The sequence below is a fragment of the Podarcis pityusensis genome, assembly GCF_964106645.2.
Source record: "Podarcis pityusensis genome assembly, chromosome: 3".
Classification (NCBI taxonomy): Eukaryota; Metazoa; Chordata; class Lepidosauria; order Squamata; family Lacertidae; genus Podarcis; species Podarcis pityusensis.
The window spans coordinates 48860048-48878057 of record NC_138026.1 but is presented as its reverse complement, the minus strand read 5'-3'; the positions used below and the strand labels follow the sequence as shown (position 1 = coordinate 48878057).

The following is an 18010-nucleotide window of genomic DNA, read 5'->3' as shown; positions in this document are numbered from 1 at the left end:
TTTTGAAACCTGGAAATCTTGCATTCCAGTTTCTATTTCATGTGAAACCTTTGCATTGGATACTAGTTAGTACTTCACTTCGGGGGTATTTGAAGTTCTTATTTGTTTGCTTGCAGTGATATAACAGGATGCTTAGCTAACTTTCGTAGTTCCGCTGGAAGCTAAAATGTGAATTTTAGCTCTGTACAAAACCGAGGCCTTTGCATAGGAAATTATTAGGAATCTGTTGACTGGTTTTAGTATAATGAGGGAATGATAATAGGTTGACCTGCATATGATAAGGAACACAAGGTTGCCAGCAAAAAATAGCAATCTCTGTAAGGTTCCCTCTCCTGGGACATTATGTTCCCCACCCCCACATTCCTGAAGGCTACTGAGAAATATAGCTATGCATTAGTTTGACATCAGGTTGCTATTTTTGCCTCAACTAAAGATGTACTCAGGCATTTGCTCTAATTTATTGGGGATCCTAATTTCACAGAGGACTCTACTCATGTTCAAGCGCTTTGCACATCTCCTTTTTTTAAAAAAGGGGAAAGTTAGGATCTGAGTTGAGGGAGTAGGAGCCCAGTGAATGTAGGACATATGGGGCAGGGCTTCTGCATATGACCTTGCCTCCATCCTAACTTTGAGCACCCTTCTGTGCACCTTTCTGTCTAGTTCTCCTCTTAGCGGCCTTGATCCAGGCTAGCCTTCCCCAGTTTGGTGCCCTGCAGATGCTACAACTCTCTGTCTCCAGCCATTTTGGGGGGAGCAGCAGTTTGGGAAGGCCGACCCACACACTGTAACTTGTCTTGCAGAAACAGGCTGCAATTGGCAGAATTTTAATACATACTGATAGTATATCTAACATGCATACTCGTAACTGCAGTAAATAAAATTTTAACATCAATTTTAATGCCTTATTTGTGTTTCTAGTTCCAGGGTGCCCCATGGTGGCTTTGCCCACATAATGGGTGGTAGTGGATTGCAAAATTTCACAATTGCTGCTGTGCCATATACCCCAAATCTTCTACCAACATCAAGCACATGGTAGGTTAAATAGCCTCATTTAAATGCATTGAGAACATCCCTTTGTTTTTCATTTGTTTTCCTTTGGTTGAGAGGGGCAAGAATTCTTCAAGATCAGAATTATATCTTCGTATAAGCTCATCAGAGAAATGCCTCTGGTCAGTATCATTAGCCAAAGCAGATCTGGTTGTTCTAGTCATAAGCCATAGGTGTTTCAATTATTTCTTCCACACTGTTGAAGAAAGAAATCAAACTTGTTGTATAGTTTTAATGGGCAGCAGTACAATCTCACTAAAGGATACTTCATGTTAAATTGCTATATTGCTTTTCTTTTTCTTTTAAGCTAAGAGAAATGTCTTTCCCCCCACCTGGAGAACATCTGAATACTAAGGGGGACTGCAATGCAGCAGCGCGTTTTCTCCCTGTAAACTTCATTTTCAAGGCTTTGGGATCTGAATGCAGATTTGAGAGTGCGGTGTTTAGCGTTGATTATCTTGTGCAAGACAAATGTTTCCCTCCAGATTGCATATTCTTAATGGGATGCTTTCCTCTTTCGTTTTAGTATCAACATGCTCAAGTTGCCCGAGTATCCCCAAAAAGAGATCCTTAAGGACAGGCTTCTTGTGGCATTACACTGCGGAAGCTACGGTTATACAATGGCATAATGAAGTCAGACAACCCCTCTGATTACCGATGTGGAATTCAGAGTGGCAGAAGTTAATTTAACAACCTGTCAATAAGAAGATGATGTTGGTTGGAAAACAACTTGATTTCGCAGTCCGTGAGCGGGATTGACTTCCATTGGAATTCATCCAGTTTTTCCTCTTCCTGTATCTCATCCTGATCTTGAGATTGCTGTTTCATGGTATACTGAGTACATTCTCGCTTCAGTTTTTAAATGGTAGTTCTGTATTAAGCATGTCATACTTTTTCCTTTCATCTCTCAAATATGAGGTTTCCCCCATTATGATTCTGCCTGCTCTTTATCAGATCTTTCAACTTGGTGCTTTCCCTCCTACTCAAAGGCCAATTCCTCATGAGGGCTGCAATCTGGTATACACTTGGTGGGTCAGGATTTCTCAGACGTGGCCACCAGGAACTTTCAATGCTGCCACTCAGTCACTAGTTTGCGCCATAGATTTGTATTGGATATGCATTTCCTGTGGCCTTGTCTATGGGTCACAGCTAAAGGGCAGTTTGAGAGCCAATGCATTAAGCCCAATCTATTTCATTGAAATAAAAATACTAAGCACGGGGGGAACTGGTGCGAAATCTCAGCCGCTGCCTTTGACCATGCATTATCTTGCATGGAAAAAAATGCCATTTATTTATTTTTCTCTAGGGGCCATTGTACAGAAAGTTCAAACAACTATGATGCAAAATACCAAATCTGATGTATTTTTTGTTCTGCTTACCTTAATGAAACTGTCACAAAAAAGTTTTTTAGCTTTATAGTATTTTAATACCGATTTAAACATTTTTAAAAGTCTGTTCTGTTGTCAGCAAAGAAGTTTAACTTCTGGGGTAAAAAAAAAAAGATAATTTATATTCTACACTTCAGATGTACAACACTATTCAAGCACCACTGAAATGTCAGTGACTTCATGCCCCTCCAGAGTTTGTATATATTTTAAAGGAATGAATCCTTTTATTTGGACGATACATTTCTCAGGCCTGAGCTGTGTGAAAAGTATGCATTAAAGTTAAATATTTTATTGTAATTTACTACTGTTTGGTCATGTTTGTGAGTCTGTCCGTGTTCATTTAGATGCTCTTCAAAGTTTCATATCTGCTTATTTAACTAAACAGACAGGTTTTGAGTAGGTTCTATGGCAGAGCACAAAATAAGTAAAGGCCTAGGACCTAACAAGTATTTGACACCTTTTTCCTGATATCTAAAACATATTTACCAGGAAGCACATTCCCTTTGTGTCAGTGGAATTTACTTTCCAATAAATGACTTGGGGTATAAATGGTGCTGTTAAGTCAGGACTTTGGGGCAGGTGACCAAGACTGCACTTGGAAGAATGAGTAGGATGGTTCCCAAGTACAGTCGTACCTCCGTTTACGTAAACTTCGGGATGCGCGCGTGGCAAACCCAGAAGTATTTTACCAGGTTTCGCCCTGCACACATGTGCAGAAGCAGTCTGCGCATGCGCAGAAGCGGTCCTCAGGTTGCAGAAACCTCAGGATCCGAGCGGACCTCCGGAACGGATCCCATCTGCAACCGGAGATACTACTGTAAGAGGACTTTAAGATGGTTGGATGGCATCTTGTATGCCTTCTTCCTCCTGCCACCAAGCTGGTGCCAAATGTCGTGCTCTGCATTCCCTTGGACCACATCTGTGAGGCCTCCATACACACTGCCTAGGCTCGCACCCTGGGAAGGTCACTTCAGAGCTGCTTACACAGCAGTTTGACTTCACCCCCCCTCCCGAAGTCCACTCCATTGACTCTTGAGACAGACAGATGCCAGCAACAATTTGTATCATTTTCATAGAGAATTGCTGCATCTTTCTCTAAACCAGCTTTCCCTAACCTGCGTGTTCTGCAGCCTACTGAGGTTCCACTGAAATGAGCTGCTATGGAAGAAAGGTTAGCACGCCAGTTGCTGGACTTGGGTACCTAGACTTCTGGACTTTTTATTGCATGTTGACCACTGGTTTCTAATGGGCTCACTAGTGCTGTGCAGTTACAAACTGGTGGTGGTGAAACTGCTGCGGTTAGGGAAGCCTTTAACTTGTTCCTTTTCAAGAAGAATGCAGAATCTTGTTCTGTGGGAAGCCTGAGGGATGGATGACATCCACTAAGAGACCCTATTTCCAGCTCTTTGCCTGCACAGTGAATGAACTTCTCTAAGTTATTTCAGGTGAGTGGTTTTTCTTAAAAGTCATAAGATGTCATTGGTATTTTATATGTATCACAAAAAGCTTATCTGAGTACTCACTGGGGAATAGAGATACAATTAGGCAAACAAGATTTCTAATGACTTTAGAATTTCAAACCAATATGCATTTTCAAAGTGACTTTTGGTTATGTAATACCCATGCATAAAGTGGACTGTATCTAGTATATTGACACATGATTAATATAGGATTTAATTGTATTGAAAAGGGTATTTTAGAACATCTGTGTCCTATTAACAACTGAGGACAAGCTTGTTGAGAATCTATAACTTAACTATATAAGCTTATAGTTTAGAATGTTTGATAGGTTGCTATCCCTCCCACATATCATATTCTTTGCTATGTGTCTTACCTAAAAAAAGAGTCTTGTCAGACCATAGATTGTATTTATTCATGAACTACCATTGAAATGTTATCAAGACTCTTTTAGATCTGAAAGCTTTGCATCTAATTTGCAAAAGCGCTAAAGAATGACTCATGTTCTACATGCCATATCGAGAATCAATGCTTGGATAGAGCGACAATAAACTTTGGCAGGTGTTTCTTTTACAACATATCAGTTGCATTGTTACTACTGGTTGACACGTTAGTTAGGAAAAATCTAGTAAAAAAAAAAAAAAAAGAGCAAGTGTGAGAGAGAAATACCCAGTAAAGCCCTCTGGAAAGAGTTCTGAAACTGGGAGTCATTCCAGATTCTGGCTCAAGTCAGTGTGACTTGGATATCATGCAGTGCATATTCCCAAAGGAGGCAATTCCCACACACAGATCACACCCATTTTTAGGCAATACATTCAGATTCCAGTAAGGTCTCCATTGCACATTATCTTCTGAGCACAGAAGCCACCCCTGCAGCATGGTTTCTTCCTTTGCTGTGAAGGTTAAATCTGATAGCCTGGCCAGCATGAAAAAGATCTCACACTGGGTTTCCTCCCCATACGAACACACTCTGTCTTCAGGTTAAGTGATGCTGACATGGGGAAGAGCTCCAGGATAAATGATGCTGGCTTGGGTGTGCTACTCCAATGTGGCCCACAGCTTCTTGCGCAGTGTAGGAAAAAGCTGTTCTACATACGGCAGCTCACATCTGTGGTGTCAAATGCAAAAATCTACATCTTTACACCCCCAGCCTGCAAAATATATCACTCCAGCTGGAACCCCCCAAATTCTTGTTTGAAATCTAGCTGGGCTGGCCTGCTGTGGCATTTCTATAATATTTTAATGGATACCTCGTGGGCTCTGTGGGAACGAGACCTGGGCTGCTTTGCCCACCTCAGCTTTAAGTACTTGTGACATCCGGTGGCGAGAGTTCAATGGCTGAGTTTTCTAGAGAGCACAGCTATTCATCAGGATTATTAGGATTCTCTGGGGATAGCTTCAGTATACTGATTGTCTTTGACACATCAGTTTGCTTAGATTAAAAGAAAATTGCTACTGTCTGGTTGAATTTTAAACACTTCAGAGAGAGAGAAAAGAACTCTAGAACTGTTTGGGCATATAACACACCCTTCCAAATGTATCGGGAGGTGGAAAGAAAACCGATTGAACAGTAATACCTGATAACCACTCGGTGTAAATTTGTGGGTGTTCAGAGTTGTGCAAATATTTCAGCGCTGTTTATTTGTAAGAATGTATTTCAATAATCTGTTCCATATTCTGCGGCAGCTTTATTGATTTTGATATCTAATCTCTTATCACCCCAATAGTTTGATGTGGACAGAAATGTCTTAAATAAGCCTTGGATAAAAGATGTTATGCATTAGATCAGCTACTTCATATTGAAACAAACTAAAAGTAGCCCTGTTTTTGTTTTGAGCCAGCCTTGCCCCCCTAAAAAAGGCCTTGGGAGAAATATGGAGTATGGTCCTTCAAATGTTTTTGTCTACCACTCCTTACTCCTGCTTTCTGCCGATGCATTTCTAGCCCCTGAGACGCAGTTCAGACCCAGTGTAAGGTTTCTTACTCCTCTAACTCATGTTTAATGTGTCTCATTAATAGATGCAGTGTTAAGAGCCAGGGAGTGCCTGGGAAACCAGGGTTCAAATCCCCACTCAGCTATGAAGCTCCTTGGGTGACCTTGGGCCAGTCACTTCCCCACAGCCTAACCCTACCTGCCAGGCATTAAATGAGGAAGGGGAGAACCATGTATGCCACTTTTTGTGTAAAACAAAACACTTAGGAATTCAAGGCAGAATGACGCAGGTATGAATGGTTGGTCCAGAAGTACGAAGCTTCTTAAGACTGGGGTGCAGGTTAAAACACTCTTTCCCAGCCCTGAGTCCTCACAGACCACAACCCTCACCATCCTCAGCCAGCATGGCCAGTGGTCAGGGATGATGGGAGTTGTAGTCTAAGCTTCAGGAAGCCTGGGGCTTAAAGAAAGCAAGGGCTGTATGAAACTGCAGCATGAAAGTGTCCATAGCCAACAAGACAATCTCAGCAATTACTCTCAGGACTATCCATCAATGTAGAATAGGCAGCCCCTATTGACTCTATGTCCTCTCTATCATACAGAGCAACACTATTCTCGCCACATCCTTTCCTACCATTTCTATAGTTTGTATCAATGGAAGTGTATGTTGTTATGTGTGTTTCCCTATTCCATGATGAACATAATTTTCTGCTTGAAGTGGGCTTTGTGTATGTGTCAAGCAGGATGACATCACATCCCACTTTTCCATTATCACGCATTCCTCTGAAGAGGAAAAAGAACTTAATATGCAGTTTCCCATTTCCGCAGCAGCCTGTGTTGTCCACCATATCTAGCTTCACTCGAGATGTATCTTCATTCTACCATATGTATAAATATTTACAGTGAGCCTTTGTAGTAGAACAGTGTGGGGAGGGGGCTGTTAATTGGGTGATCTAATTGAGGTTCGAATTTACACATTAGAAACTCAGGGAGCAAAGTAGGCGTGAGAACCCATGGCACTCCCGTTGTTGCTGAATGCCCAGCAGCCTCCTTCAAAATGACACATGGTCTGGGATGAGTTGCAGGTTCTCCACCCTGGAGGATAAACAGGAATAGAGATCACAGACTCAAGATGGTAATTGAAATAAATCTGTTGCCTAATTGCTGTACAATGCTTCATTCAAAACATATCTATAAGAAGACTATCTTCTTACTGAAGATAAAGATATTCTGACCTTTGAAGCAAAACAGCAACAGAAAGCAATTTAAGATAGCATATAGTACCTAGAAAATGATGCGGATTAAGAATGGCATAAGGCTAGCATTATAATTGCATTGGCAAAGCAATCAAGATGGTTGGAATGACAATCTTCAGCTTACTATTTTCTTCTCTAATTGAAGATTTGGCCCCCTATCGCTCTGCAGTCCACCACGAAACACCTTTTACTGCAGGCTCATTACTTAACTAGGCAAACCCATGTAAGTTGTAGACCGTGGGGGCCCATAATCTAACTAGAGAAGAGTGTAACTGGGATCCTTGCTTACCTGGCATTTATTCAACTTTGAAACATTCCTATTTTGACAGTGTTATGGTTCCATATTTGCAAAACAATCTTGTATTCTTTTTCTGCACTTTAGCATCTTATCATGCTGATATTATGTTTTTCAAGATGCCATTATGACTGCCACCGAGAGTCAGCAAAAAGTTCCATGCTCCCTGCACAAAACAGCACAGAGCTGTATTTTTCTATCCTTGTCATCAACATTGGTCCATCATGGTGACTTGCTGAAGTTGACGGTTCCTAAGACTTAACAGGGATGGCCATGATTTGAAGGAAGGATCTATTTTGACTTCTTTAGTGTACTTCAAATTCAAAGCCCTAAGCTCAAAAACTTGGCAGTCAACAAATGTTGCTTGTTTTAATATAGTAAGTTTAAATGGATAATGGGCGTAGTTTTATTATTAAAATCTCCTTGCACAGGTTCATGTGGTACAATAAAAACAATTTGCACTGATAACCAAAAGTCACAGGTTATCATTATCAAAAGCAGCTGGAAATAATATTGGTGTATTAACTGCAACTGCCTTATAATGTGGAAATATATGACTTTATAATCAGTTGTCATATTTTGTCCCAATACTGTGATTTGAATTGGTATAACATTACATTAATTATAGCTCTTCAACTCTGCATGGTCATAAATAGTATAAAAGAGAGACTAGATTTAGTTCAGATTTATTAGCCAGGGATCCTTCTGTCACTAGACAACAAAAGGCAATAAGCTACAAAAGAGTAATAGATTTCTGAAATCTCTTACTATTACCACTATTACTGTTAATAATGATTATTAAAAATATTCTCTGAGTGGCTTACAAGAAAGGCAATGCTAAAACACAATATAGAATAATTTAAATTAATAGTAAGTAAAAAAGTATTGAGAATAAACTCATTATTAGTAGACTTGTGTCTCTGTAATGAATGACAGGGAGAACATTTACATTCATTTGCACAACCCTTTTTCAGAAGAAAAAGCAGCTTTTAAAATGTGTTTAATCCTTTTTAAACGTTCTACCTTTGAAGTACAACAATATAAACAACACCAAAACTTTAATTCCTACCCTGATCCAAAATACAGAATCATAGCATCTGTTACATTCATTCTGGGTGGTATCACGCAGTCTCTCTGATGGCAGAAGGAATTTATCGCTAGAATGAGAGGGGAATTTTTCAGTGATTCATCCTCACCCTCTCCACACAGATACCAAATCTTCTCTTGAGGGCCCTCAACAATCCAAAAACATATTTAGGGATATGTGTGGAGCTGCTTGGAGGAGAAGGAATTACCAAAAAGTGCTCTCCACCCGGCTCATTCCACTGACAAGATTCTTTCCATTGGATACCACCCTGTGAGCAAAACACAGGAATGGAACTTCACAAAACAAACACACATGCAACTATGCACACACTGTTTTTTAATTATTCCCTCTCAACTAAACAACACAATTATTTTGAAACTTGTCAGATATGCTCATGCCTTTCAGTACAATTCAAATGCTGATACATTATGCCCAGATATAGTTGGTTTTAAGGTGTTTGAAAGAAGTATTAGCCATTGAAATAAGTTTTTAAGTAGTCTCCCCTTCCCACAGAAATGGAATCCTTTAGATGTGTCAGACTCTCTTGTTAAATTTAGCATTTAACATGTAAAATACCTTTCTGGCAGAATCTATTTTCCACAGGTTTGCTAGTGTCGCCAATACTCAGGAGTATGTATCGAATAACAGTCATTCAACTGATATGCTGAACAGTTTTTGGCTTAGGGAGTCTCTCTGACTTTGAGGTGTGGAGGAGACATTGCACACTTAGCTAGGTAGCTGGAAAATGTAAAATGCTCCTTTTTTCTTCAGAGCCATCAAAAGACTGACAAGGTCAGGAAGACTTTTGCTCATTCATGGGAAAACGTACATTATAGGCAGCAGCAAATCACTTGAGAAAAGAACTCCCGCGCCTGCAGTTGGGACCTTGCAAAATCATTCAGTAGGTTGGCCAGGTGGAAATATATGCCAAACATCTGCCTCTGTTAGCTTCAGGAGAAAATGAATTCACCCCTAGGTATTCCAGATACTTGCAGCAAATGTTCACATCTGGGTCTGAAGGGCACATCAGCTAAATTTGCCAAGTGAGGAAGCTTTGATGAAGTGGTAACAAAGCCATGTTTGGAAATGTCAGCTAGGAATATCAATGACATCTAGGTGTACGACTCTGGTTTGGAAAGCGAGAAGAGTTCTCGTTCATCTTCTAGAGAAGGTCCGAATGTGGTGACTGCACTGTTTCTTTCTTGCCAAGGTTTTTGTTGGATTTTAGATTCTGAGCAGCTTAATGTTGATTTTCATGGAGACACATCACCCGAGTATCTTCCTTTGACATGCCCAAGACTCTGACCAGGTACAGTGGTAAACGTAAAGGTAAAGGGACCCCTGACCATTAGGTCCAGTCGTGACTGACTCTGGGGTTGCGGCGCTCATCTCACTTTTTTGGCCGAGGGAGCTGGCGTACAGCTTCCGGGTCATGTGGCCAGCAGGACTAAGCTGCTTCTGGCAAACCAGAGCAGCGCACGGAAATGCCATTTACCTTCTCTCTGGAGCGGTACCTATTAATCTACTTGCACTTTGACGTGTTGTCAAACTGCTAGGTTGGCAGGAGCTGGGACCGAGCAACGGAAGCTCACCCCGTCGCGGGGATTCGAACCACCAACCTTCTGATCGGCAAGTCCTAGGCTCTGTGGTTTAACCCACAGTGCCACCTGCATCCCAGGTACAATGGTACCTTGGGTTAAGAACTTAATTTGTTATGGAGGTCCGTTCTTAACCTGAAACTGTTCTTAACATGAAGCACCACTTTAGCTAATGGGGCCTCCCACGGCGGCGGTGTGATTTCTGTTCTCATCCTGAGGTAAAGTTCTTAACCTGAAGTACTATTTCTGGGTTAGTGAAGTCTGTAACCTGAAGTGTCTGTAACCCGAGGTACCACTGTATTGCCTTAGTAATCCACAGTAGTAGCCCTATTCACAGAAATCTAAAACTAAGCACCATGGAGATACTAGTGAACCTGCCCAGCTATTGTACAAAATTATATTGCAGTACTTTGTAGTGGTTGCTTTCTCATTGTGCATTACTTTGTGTAGTTTTTTTTTAAAAAAAGTCATTTGTAAATTTAATAAACATAACCCATCCTCCCTATTATGCTGGAACTCAAAGTATTCATGTGACTGGTGTAGTTTCCCCCCAGTTCAGATACTTGTGATCTCTAAGCGATTTATCTAGCTCTGACTTGTGGCCTCGTTGCCCACTCATTTCTAGTTTGTATCAGTAAATTTGGGATGGGGAACCTGTGGGAGTCTAGATCTTGTTGGGCTCCTATCAGCCCCAACCATCATCAGGGATGATGGGAGTTGTAGTCCAACAATTTATGGAGGGCCACAAGCTCCTCATTGCTGCAATAGACACGAGTAACAAACAGGCTTTCAAATGGAAGTGTAGGCCCATTTCCCTCAGTTAAGATCTTGGTTAGCCCGACTTCCTTTCATCTTGAGTTGTGAAGCAAAGTTTCACCAAGGTTGCAGTTCTCTTAACCTTCAGCAGAGCGATGGAACAGGCCAGCTGTTTCTGTTTGTTAATCTTTACTCACTCTGCAAAGCAACTGAATCCATAGCAAATGACAATAATAAAGAAACGATGCCTGACAGCTTTGTCTCTCTTCAGTGCCAGAGAGGGGAAAACAGCAATAATCAGGCTTTTCGCATGACAACCTAGAGAGGTCAGCCTTGTTGACAGCCTTTCTGCATAGCGCAGCATAATTGCAGAAGGAACCGCTTTCATGCTGCTTCATTACTATCATTTTCCATGCAATTTCTGTGCCCTTTAGCAGCTCTAGTTTTATCACACCTGTTAGTGTGAAGTTCGGCATCGGGATCTGTGTCTGAGCCTTTTAAAAGACACCTGCCAAAAGTGGCATTTCAGCACATACAACTGACAGCTGCAGTAGGCGGGCATCTGTTAAAATCCTTACAGTTAGTGCTTACTATAACATAGGGTTTTTTCAATGGGCAGGCTTCTGAAGGTTTATTATAGGATGCATATGCTTTGGGGTGGAAGCTAAACAGCTTGTGATGACTACTTATAGGAAAGATAGGTAGCATGAGGCTTTCTAGATTTGGTTGGACTGTGACCTCCATCAGCATGGCCAATGGTCAGAGATGGTGGGAGATGGATCTCTCTCTCTTAAAATTAAATTTTACTTCCCTCACGTCTAGTGTCCACTCAGAGTGGCTTACAACCATTTTAATTCACAATACAATGAAAAAATAAAATAGGAAGACCACAACAATAGCATTACATAAAATTTATTTGTAACCCAACACGAGAGGACCAGAGGCTCTCCATAAATACAGGGGAACTGATTCATAAGGCCGTCAGTGCTTTTGGGGCTTCTTTCAAGCAACTTAAAGAGGCCTACCTAAGAATAAATGCCTTTCAAAAGAATAGCCATCATGTTGGTCAGGATTATCAGCATAGAACCGGAACCTTCTATAGCAGTATGGTAAGCCATTACAGTTCCAAAAAGTCGAAAAGGTTGTCATGCCTGTAGTGAATATTGTTATAAAACTGGGGGAAAAGAAACGTTCACACAATTTTTAAAAAGCCTGTGATGAATTGATTTAGAATCTGGTCACCTTATCATATTCACATCCCTGAATCACCCCCACAACACTTCTCCCCGTTTTTTCTAGAGTTCCTTTTGGGATGGCTGATACATTTTTCAGGGCAACTTTTTCCTTTTTTTTTTTTTTTAAGTAGTGTGTTCCTTAAGGTATTTCTATGGATCCAGGCCCATATGTGAAATGATTTTGTTGCATATGTTGAGCGCATAGTATTGGAAAGTCCTTGCTGGGAAATCTGAAGATTGCCTGAAGAGCCTCAGGCACAAACAATTTTGTGGCTGTTTTCGCCTTGTACAAGAAGTAAAATACTATAATATATTTACTGTCTTAGTAAGTACTGTCTGAAATACAGAATGCTTGGTTACTGTAATAAAAAGAAATTGTTTTCCATGGTGGTGGGGAGGCTAATAACATAATCAAACAAGGGACTGCTGTCAGGGTGAAAAGTGAGGACAAAAAAAGTGGAAGGTATATTTATTTTCTAGGAGCTGAGTAGAATATCATTTGTTATTAATGCAGGGAATACTGCAGAGTTGGGAGAGCTGTGGAGATAACAATTTGCATATAAGATGTAATTTATTTACTTTCTTTCATATCTCACAGCTAGCTTTTTCCTCAAATACTCATATATAAAATAAAATATGTATGTGTGCACAAGAGAGTAAATCAGTCAGGAGTGTTACTCTGAAAACATCAAACATTTTTGAAATGTTTTAGGAATAGGCTCAAGTTTGTGAATGCTTTCGTCACCCGTTTACAACCCAGTATGGCAGATCCAAAAGGAATTGATGAAGCATGTTCTGCTGTTCATTGGATTGCTAAAGATAATCCAAAACACTATTGACAAAGGGAAGGGATAGCTCAGCTGACAGAGCATGAGACTCTTAATTTCAGGGTTGTGGGTTCGAATCCCATGTTGGGCAAAATATGCCTGCATTACACAGGATTGGACTAGCTGACCCTTGTGGTCCCTTCCAATTTTTTTCTTTTAAAAAAATTCTGATATTTAAGTTTGTTTGTTATTACACACCCTTTCCTCCAAGGAGCTCACATTTCTCCTGCTCCCTGAGGTAGATTAGGGAAAGTGGCCCAAGGTCATGCAGTGAGCTTCATGGCTGAGGACAGATCTGAGCTTTGGTCTCCCACATTCTAGCCCAGCACACGAAAAACTGAACCACACTCCCAGAGGAGGAGCTAGCTGCTCCGGCACCCGGAGCGGCGCACATGCTGGGCACCCGGAGGCGGGGTGAGCTGCCTGCAGGGGCGGGGCGAGTGGCTAGCATCCCGGGGGGGAGCGATGTCACCCCCCCTCAGGGATGACACCTGGGACGGACCGCACCCACCACACCCCCTTCCTCCGCCAGTGCACACTCCTCTTCAGGGTTAATAATAAGTTTATGGGCTTGCATACAGACTTTCCAGGGGCGTTATTTCTGAGCATTTTGTTGGAGGAAGGTGGGAGGCAAGTTCCAGCCTGCTGCCCCATGTGCACTGAAAAGCTGCCCAGAAAGGCTGGGGGAGCCTTCAGGGCAGAATGGGAGGTGACGTAGGGTTATGAGGGAATGATCAAACCTGGTTTCTCCCTTTCATCCAGTTAGAGCAGAGCTTTCCAAACTCTGTGTTGCGACACTCTTTTAAGGGGTTAGTTTAACCTCCAGTTTGCTAGTAAAACTGAAATACTGTGTCGCAAAATGATGCATGTCTCAAAAGTATGTCTCCAACATGAAAAGTTTGGAAAGCTCTGAGTCAGAGCCTCCTCCATTCATGGAAAGAAATTTATTGATCCAGCCCATCATTTCCTCATTTCTTTAGTGCTAATTCTTTGATTACAAATTCTAATGCTGCAATTCTGTGATTCTTTTTTTCTCTGTTGTGAAATGTAGACTGAAGAGTGGCAACTGAGAAAAAGGAGGAAAGCTCCTTGCTTTTCTGCTTCTTACTACAATTGCATCCTGCCTCCCCTGCCCCTATATTAGCTTGCCTTTCTATTTGGGGGAAATGTGTTCCCTGACACCCCTTCCATATCCACAGGCCTCTATTTGTGTTGCACAGCAAAGGGAATGTTCTCTCTCATCTATGCAAGCATGGCACATCCATGAACGCCTGCGCCTTGTTTACCTCCTTTATAGAAAATTAAACTGCTCATCTCTGTCATGTATAATGATCTTCCTGATGGGTTGCTATTTGCATATAGAGTGAAGCCTTCTGCGATTTCAGTTCTCTGCCCTTTCTGCCATAGAATGTGCTGCCAATGAAAAATAAAGAGGCATCTCTTAACACTGAATAATGTTTGTTTCTTGTGGATAGATTTTTTTTTTTTCCTGAGGGGGAGAGGTAAAGAGGTCAGAAGGTGTCTGCATATATAGTTAAAGATGGGGATTGATTCTGGAATCTGTTTCCAGGCTGCCATTCATTAACTGAGCTGCTCTGTTGCTAATCATGGACTATCAGTATTCCATGTATGCTTCCTCTGTGCTTAATGTTGGTATAAATTGTATTTATAATTTATCTGTTTGAAAGTGAGCCATAATCCATTCACAAGGGATCCTTCTGTTTCAGGTAAGCCTTCTCCATGTGTTTTGGGTAGCAGCTTGAGGCTGCCATCCTAGTCCCACTTAACTGGAAGTAAGTCTCATTGAACGGGGCTTGGACAGTGAGTGGGCCTCCTAAGCAGCACACCTGTTTCTGAGGTTTCCAAAGTACTTGTCTGAATTTCTAAATCTTCACTGTAACTGATAGGATCCTGGAATGTCTCATTTTTGGGTCCTGAGTTCTTGCTAGCTCATGCCAAGGCACTTGTTTTTTTGGTCTTGCACTCTGGTGTGAGTCAGCTGGTTCCCATGAGAGCTCAGGAACAAAATAAAAATTAGAGTCCCAATTTGGATCACCCAGACATTGGAGGGTATGAAATTTGTGTCTCAGCTAGTATTCCTGCATTTCAGGGGGTTGGACTAGATGACCCTTGGGGTCCCTTCCCACTCTACAATTCTATGATTCTAAGCAGTTCATCCTGAATGCCTGTTCCTTCCCAGTTAGTTCTTTTCGTTGCAGGGAAATGGAAACAAACATTGGCCATATTCCCTAAAATCCCTTCACACCCCTGAGATCTGGATATATCTTATTTTACTTCTGAGTTTATAGAGTGTGAACAACCCTGTGCTTATATTCTACTATCTTGCATAGAGTGATACGAATTGGAAGCTAATGATGCAGTAAACAAACAGCAAGTGTTTGCTTTAGAAAGATGACCATTACTATGACTTCTAGTGGGCAGTTTTTATCATGTTCTTTATTGTTCAGGATCAAGACCTGTGCAGAAAAGCACTTAGTTTAATAGCACCCTCTCTGGGTTGTGTATGAAGTAGATTCTGGCGATGTGTGACCTTTCAAAATATGAGAATGTGTATTCTTATACTTTCAGTGTGGAATTTCAGAAATATCATTGACAACTTCATTTTGTCAGCAAGTAGTGGTAGGTTTTCATGGTGACCACTACCTTTATCTAAGAGGACAGGTGCAGTGATTTACTGCTACTTATTTTTAAAATAGACCATGATTATAGGAGAGAAAAGCAATAAGTATTCTGTGAGGGGTTTTTTGGCAGTCTACTGCCTGCTGCGTATTCGCCCCCACCCCTTCAGACCCACATCCAATGCGACGCCTACATGAAATCAGTCAACAACAAGAATTTATATAATTACATTGACTTCTTGTAACTGCAATGGCTAACAACTTCATTTGGTATATTTCCTGCCTGAGATGAGGATATAAGTATCCATGCTTTCAAGCTGCGATTTTTATATGTATTCTGAAACCGTATTGTGCCTCACTGGTCTAATCTTAGGGTCTTTAGGAGACTCCAAACATTAGGCCCCTATTATATATATAGGATGATGAACTTAGAGTTCCAAAAGTTCAGCGTAGGTGTGGAAAAGACACATTGTATTTCACATGTGTCTTTTTATTTCTGTAATTATGAGGCAAAGATAAGCAGGGATATGACCCCATATTGGATTTGAGGAAAAGGCTGAATATATAGGCTCCACTTTCCTCATGTTTGCAGAAATCCTGAGATACTGATAATCAGAGCACAGGTGCCATGAAATGTACTGTCTGTTAAGAGCCATTCACAGGACCTAACTACATTGATTCCATGTACATAGGAAACTGCCTTACACCAAGCCAGAACATTGGTTCATCTAGTTCAGTATTGTCTACACTGATTGGCAGCAGCTCTCCAGGGCCAAAGACTGGGACATTTTCATTCCTACCTGGAGATGCCAGGGAAAGAACAGGGTGGGTGAGCTATGTGGTGATTTTATGAAAGGGGTGTGCAATAACCAGCAGCTCTAACCCATAATCCACTTCCCTTGCTTGCACTGAAGTGTCTGCTATCAACAGAACTGCTCTAAATCTCATTACCTGACCAGGCAAAATTGGAGGACTATTTTTTTTCAGCTCCAGGGCGGATTGTGTAATTTTTATGTCTTTAAGAGACAACCTAACCCTAACTTATACTACCCTTCTGAGAAAACCCCCACCCCACCCTCCCACTATATATAAGGGTCTGGTGACTTCTGTTTCAGTGTATCTGAAGAAGTGTGCATGCACACGAAAGCTTATACCCAGAACAAACTTAGTTGGTCTCTAAGGTGCTACTGGACAATTTTTTAATTTATTTCGACTGTGTCAGACCAACACGGCTACCTACCTGAATCTTATATGAAGTAGGTTAAACTAAACGGTAACATACGTGGGCTATGCATGGGGGAGAAAATTGATTCAGTTCACATTCACAGACAAAACTGCCTAATTCACTTTCCCAGAACTGGAACACAGCCATCCTTTGAACTGTGCACTTCTCTGAATTGCAGTGCAATTCTCCAGCCAAGTAATGTGCACAAAAATGCATGTACTAGGATAAAGCAGGCATAAAAATGCACGTATTTAGTGAAAATAACATTAAAAAATGCATTATACGTGGGGGAAATTGTTTTACAAAAATGTGTTTTAGGACAAATTTGCATGCTCTAGGCTAGAACTTTACTTCACTGTCTTCAGGTGCAGTTCAGTGGAGTCACTTCAGCTCCCATATTCGGGGCACTTGGAAGCTGAGTCCACATGAGTCTTCTACACCTCATATCTGTTGTCAAGTCTGCTGTCACTGTCCTATCTCTGCACACAGTCTCATATTGTGCATATTGCCTCTGTTTGTGAACTACCACAAGCAATTTATTTCCTTTGCTTTTGCATTCTTGACAACATATATTTTGTTCTTGCCGGCGAGAAGAGACTTTTTTTTTTTTTGTATTTAATTAAACTCCATGAATTTGCCACACATCCTAATGACTAGTTAAATCGTTAGCTTTAAAAGAAGGGGGCATTCAGTAAAAATGAAGTGCACCTGGAAAGCCATTTTCGCAAATAACACCCTAGGTATTTAAATGAGAGGGGTGGGGGAATCCATTGCCAAGCTTCATAGGAAGACAAACTTAAATCCTAACTTTGGTGATCATAATTGTTGTTTGTAATTTGGCTGTCTTGATGATGCATATTCCCACTTATCTCTATTAAGGGCTGTGATTAAATGTCAGAGGAGTATTCACGTCAGTTCCTGGCTTTGAAATCTACCTGTCAGTTTGCAGAAAGCACAAGTAATTAACTTCCAGAGGCACCTCTACCCTTGTGGTGGTGGGGGAAACAGGCGTTTAAAATTTATGCCATGCCACAGCGCCTGCCTAGAGCCCATCCGTTGTATGCATTTACAACAAGGCTTGAAGAAACAAGTTTCATTTTCCTGACAAGGGTTTGGAGCTTGCATCTCGAATGCTTACAATTTCAGTTATTTTTATAGGCAAACTCAGCAGGCCTATTCACAGTTCTTGGGGGTGGGGGTGGTGTTAGAGCGATATAGGGTGCTTTCTGATGAATCAGAATTAATTTACTTGGAACAGGCTTATTT

At 41.2% G+C, this 18010-nt stretch overlaps 1 protein-coding gene across 3 annotated transcripts in view; it reads left to right on the top strand.

The window, feature by feature from the left end:
* HACE1 (HECT domain and ankyrin repeat containing E3 ubiquitin protein ligase 1) overlaps positions 1-2732 on the top strand; it is a 36919-nt gene extending 34187 nt beyond the window's left edge. For all 3 annotated transcript variants that reach the window (XM_080998801.1, XM_080998802.1, XM_080998803.1), the window contains 2 exons: positions 919-1032; positions 1574-2732. In XM_080998801.1, coding sequence (XP_080854927.1) covers positions 919-1032; positions 1574-1676 — 217 coding nt within the window. In that variant the 3' untranslated portion in view covers positions 1677-2732. The remainder of the gene's footprint in view (positions 1-918; positions 1033-1573) is intronic.
* The last annotated feature ends 15278 nt before the right edge of the window (positions 2733-18010 follow it).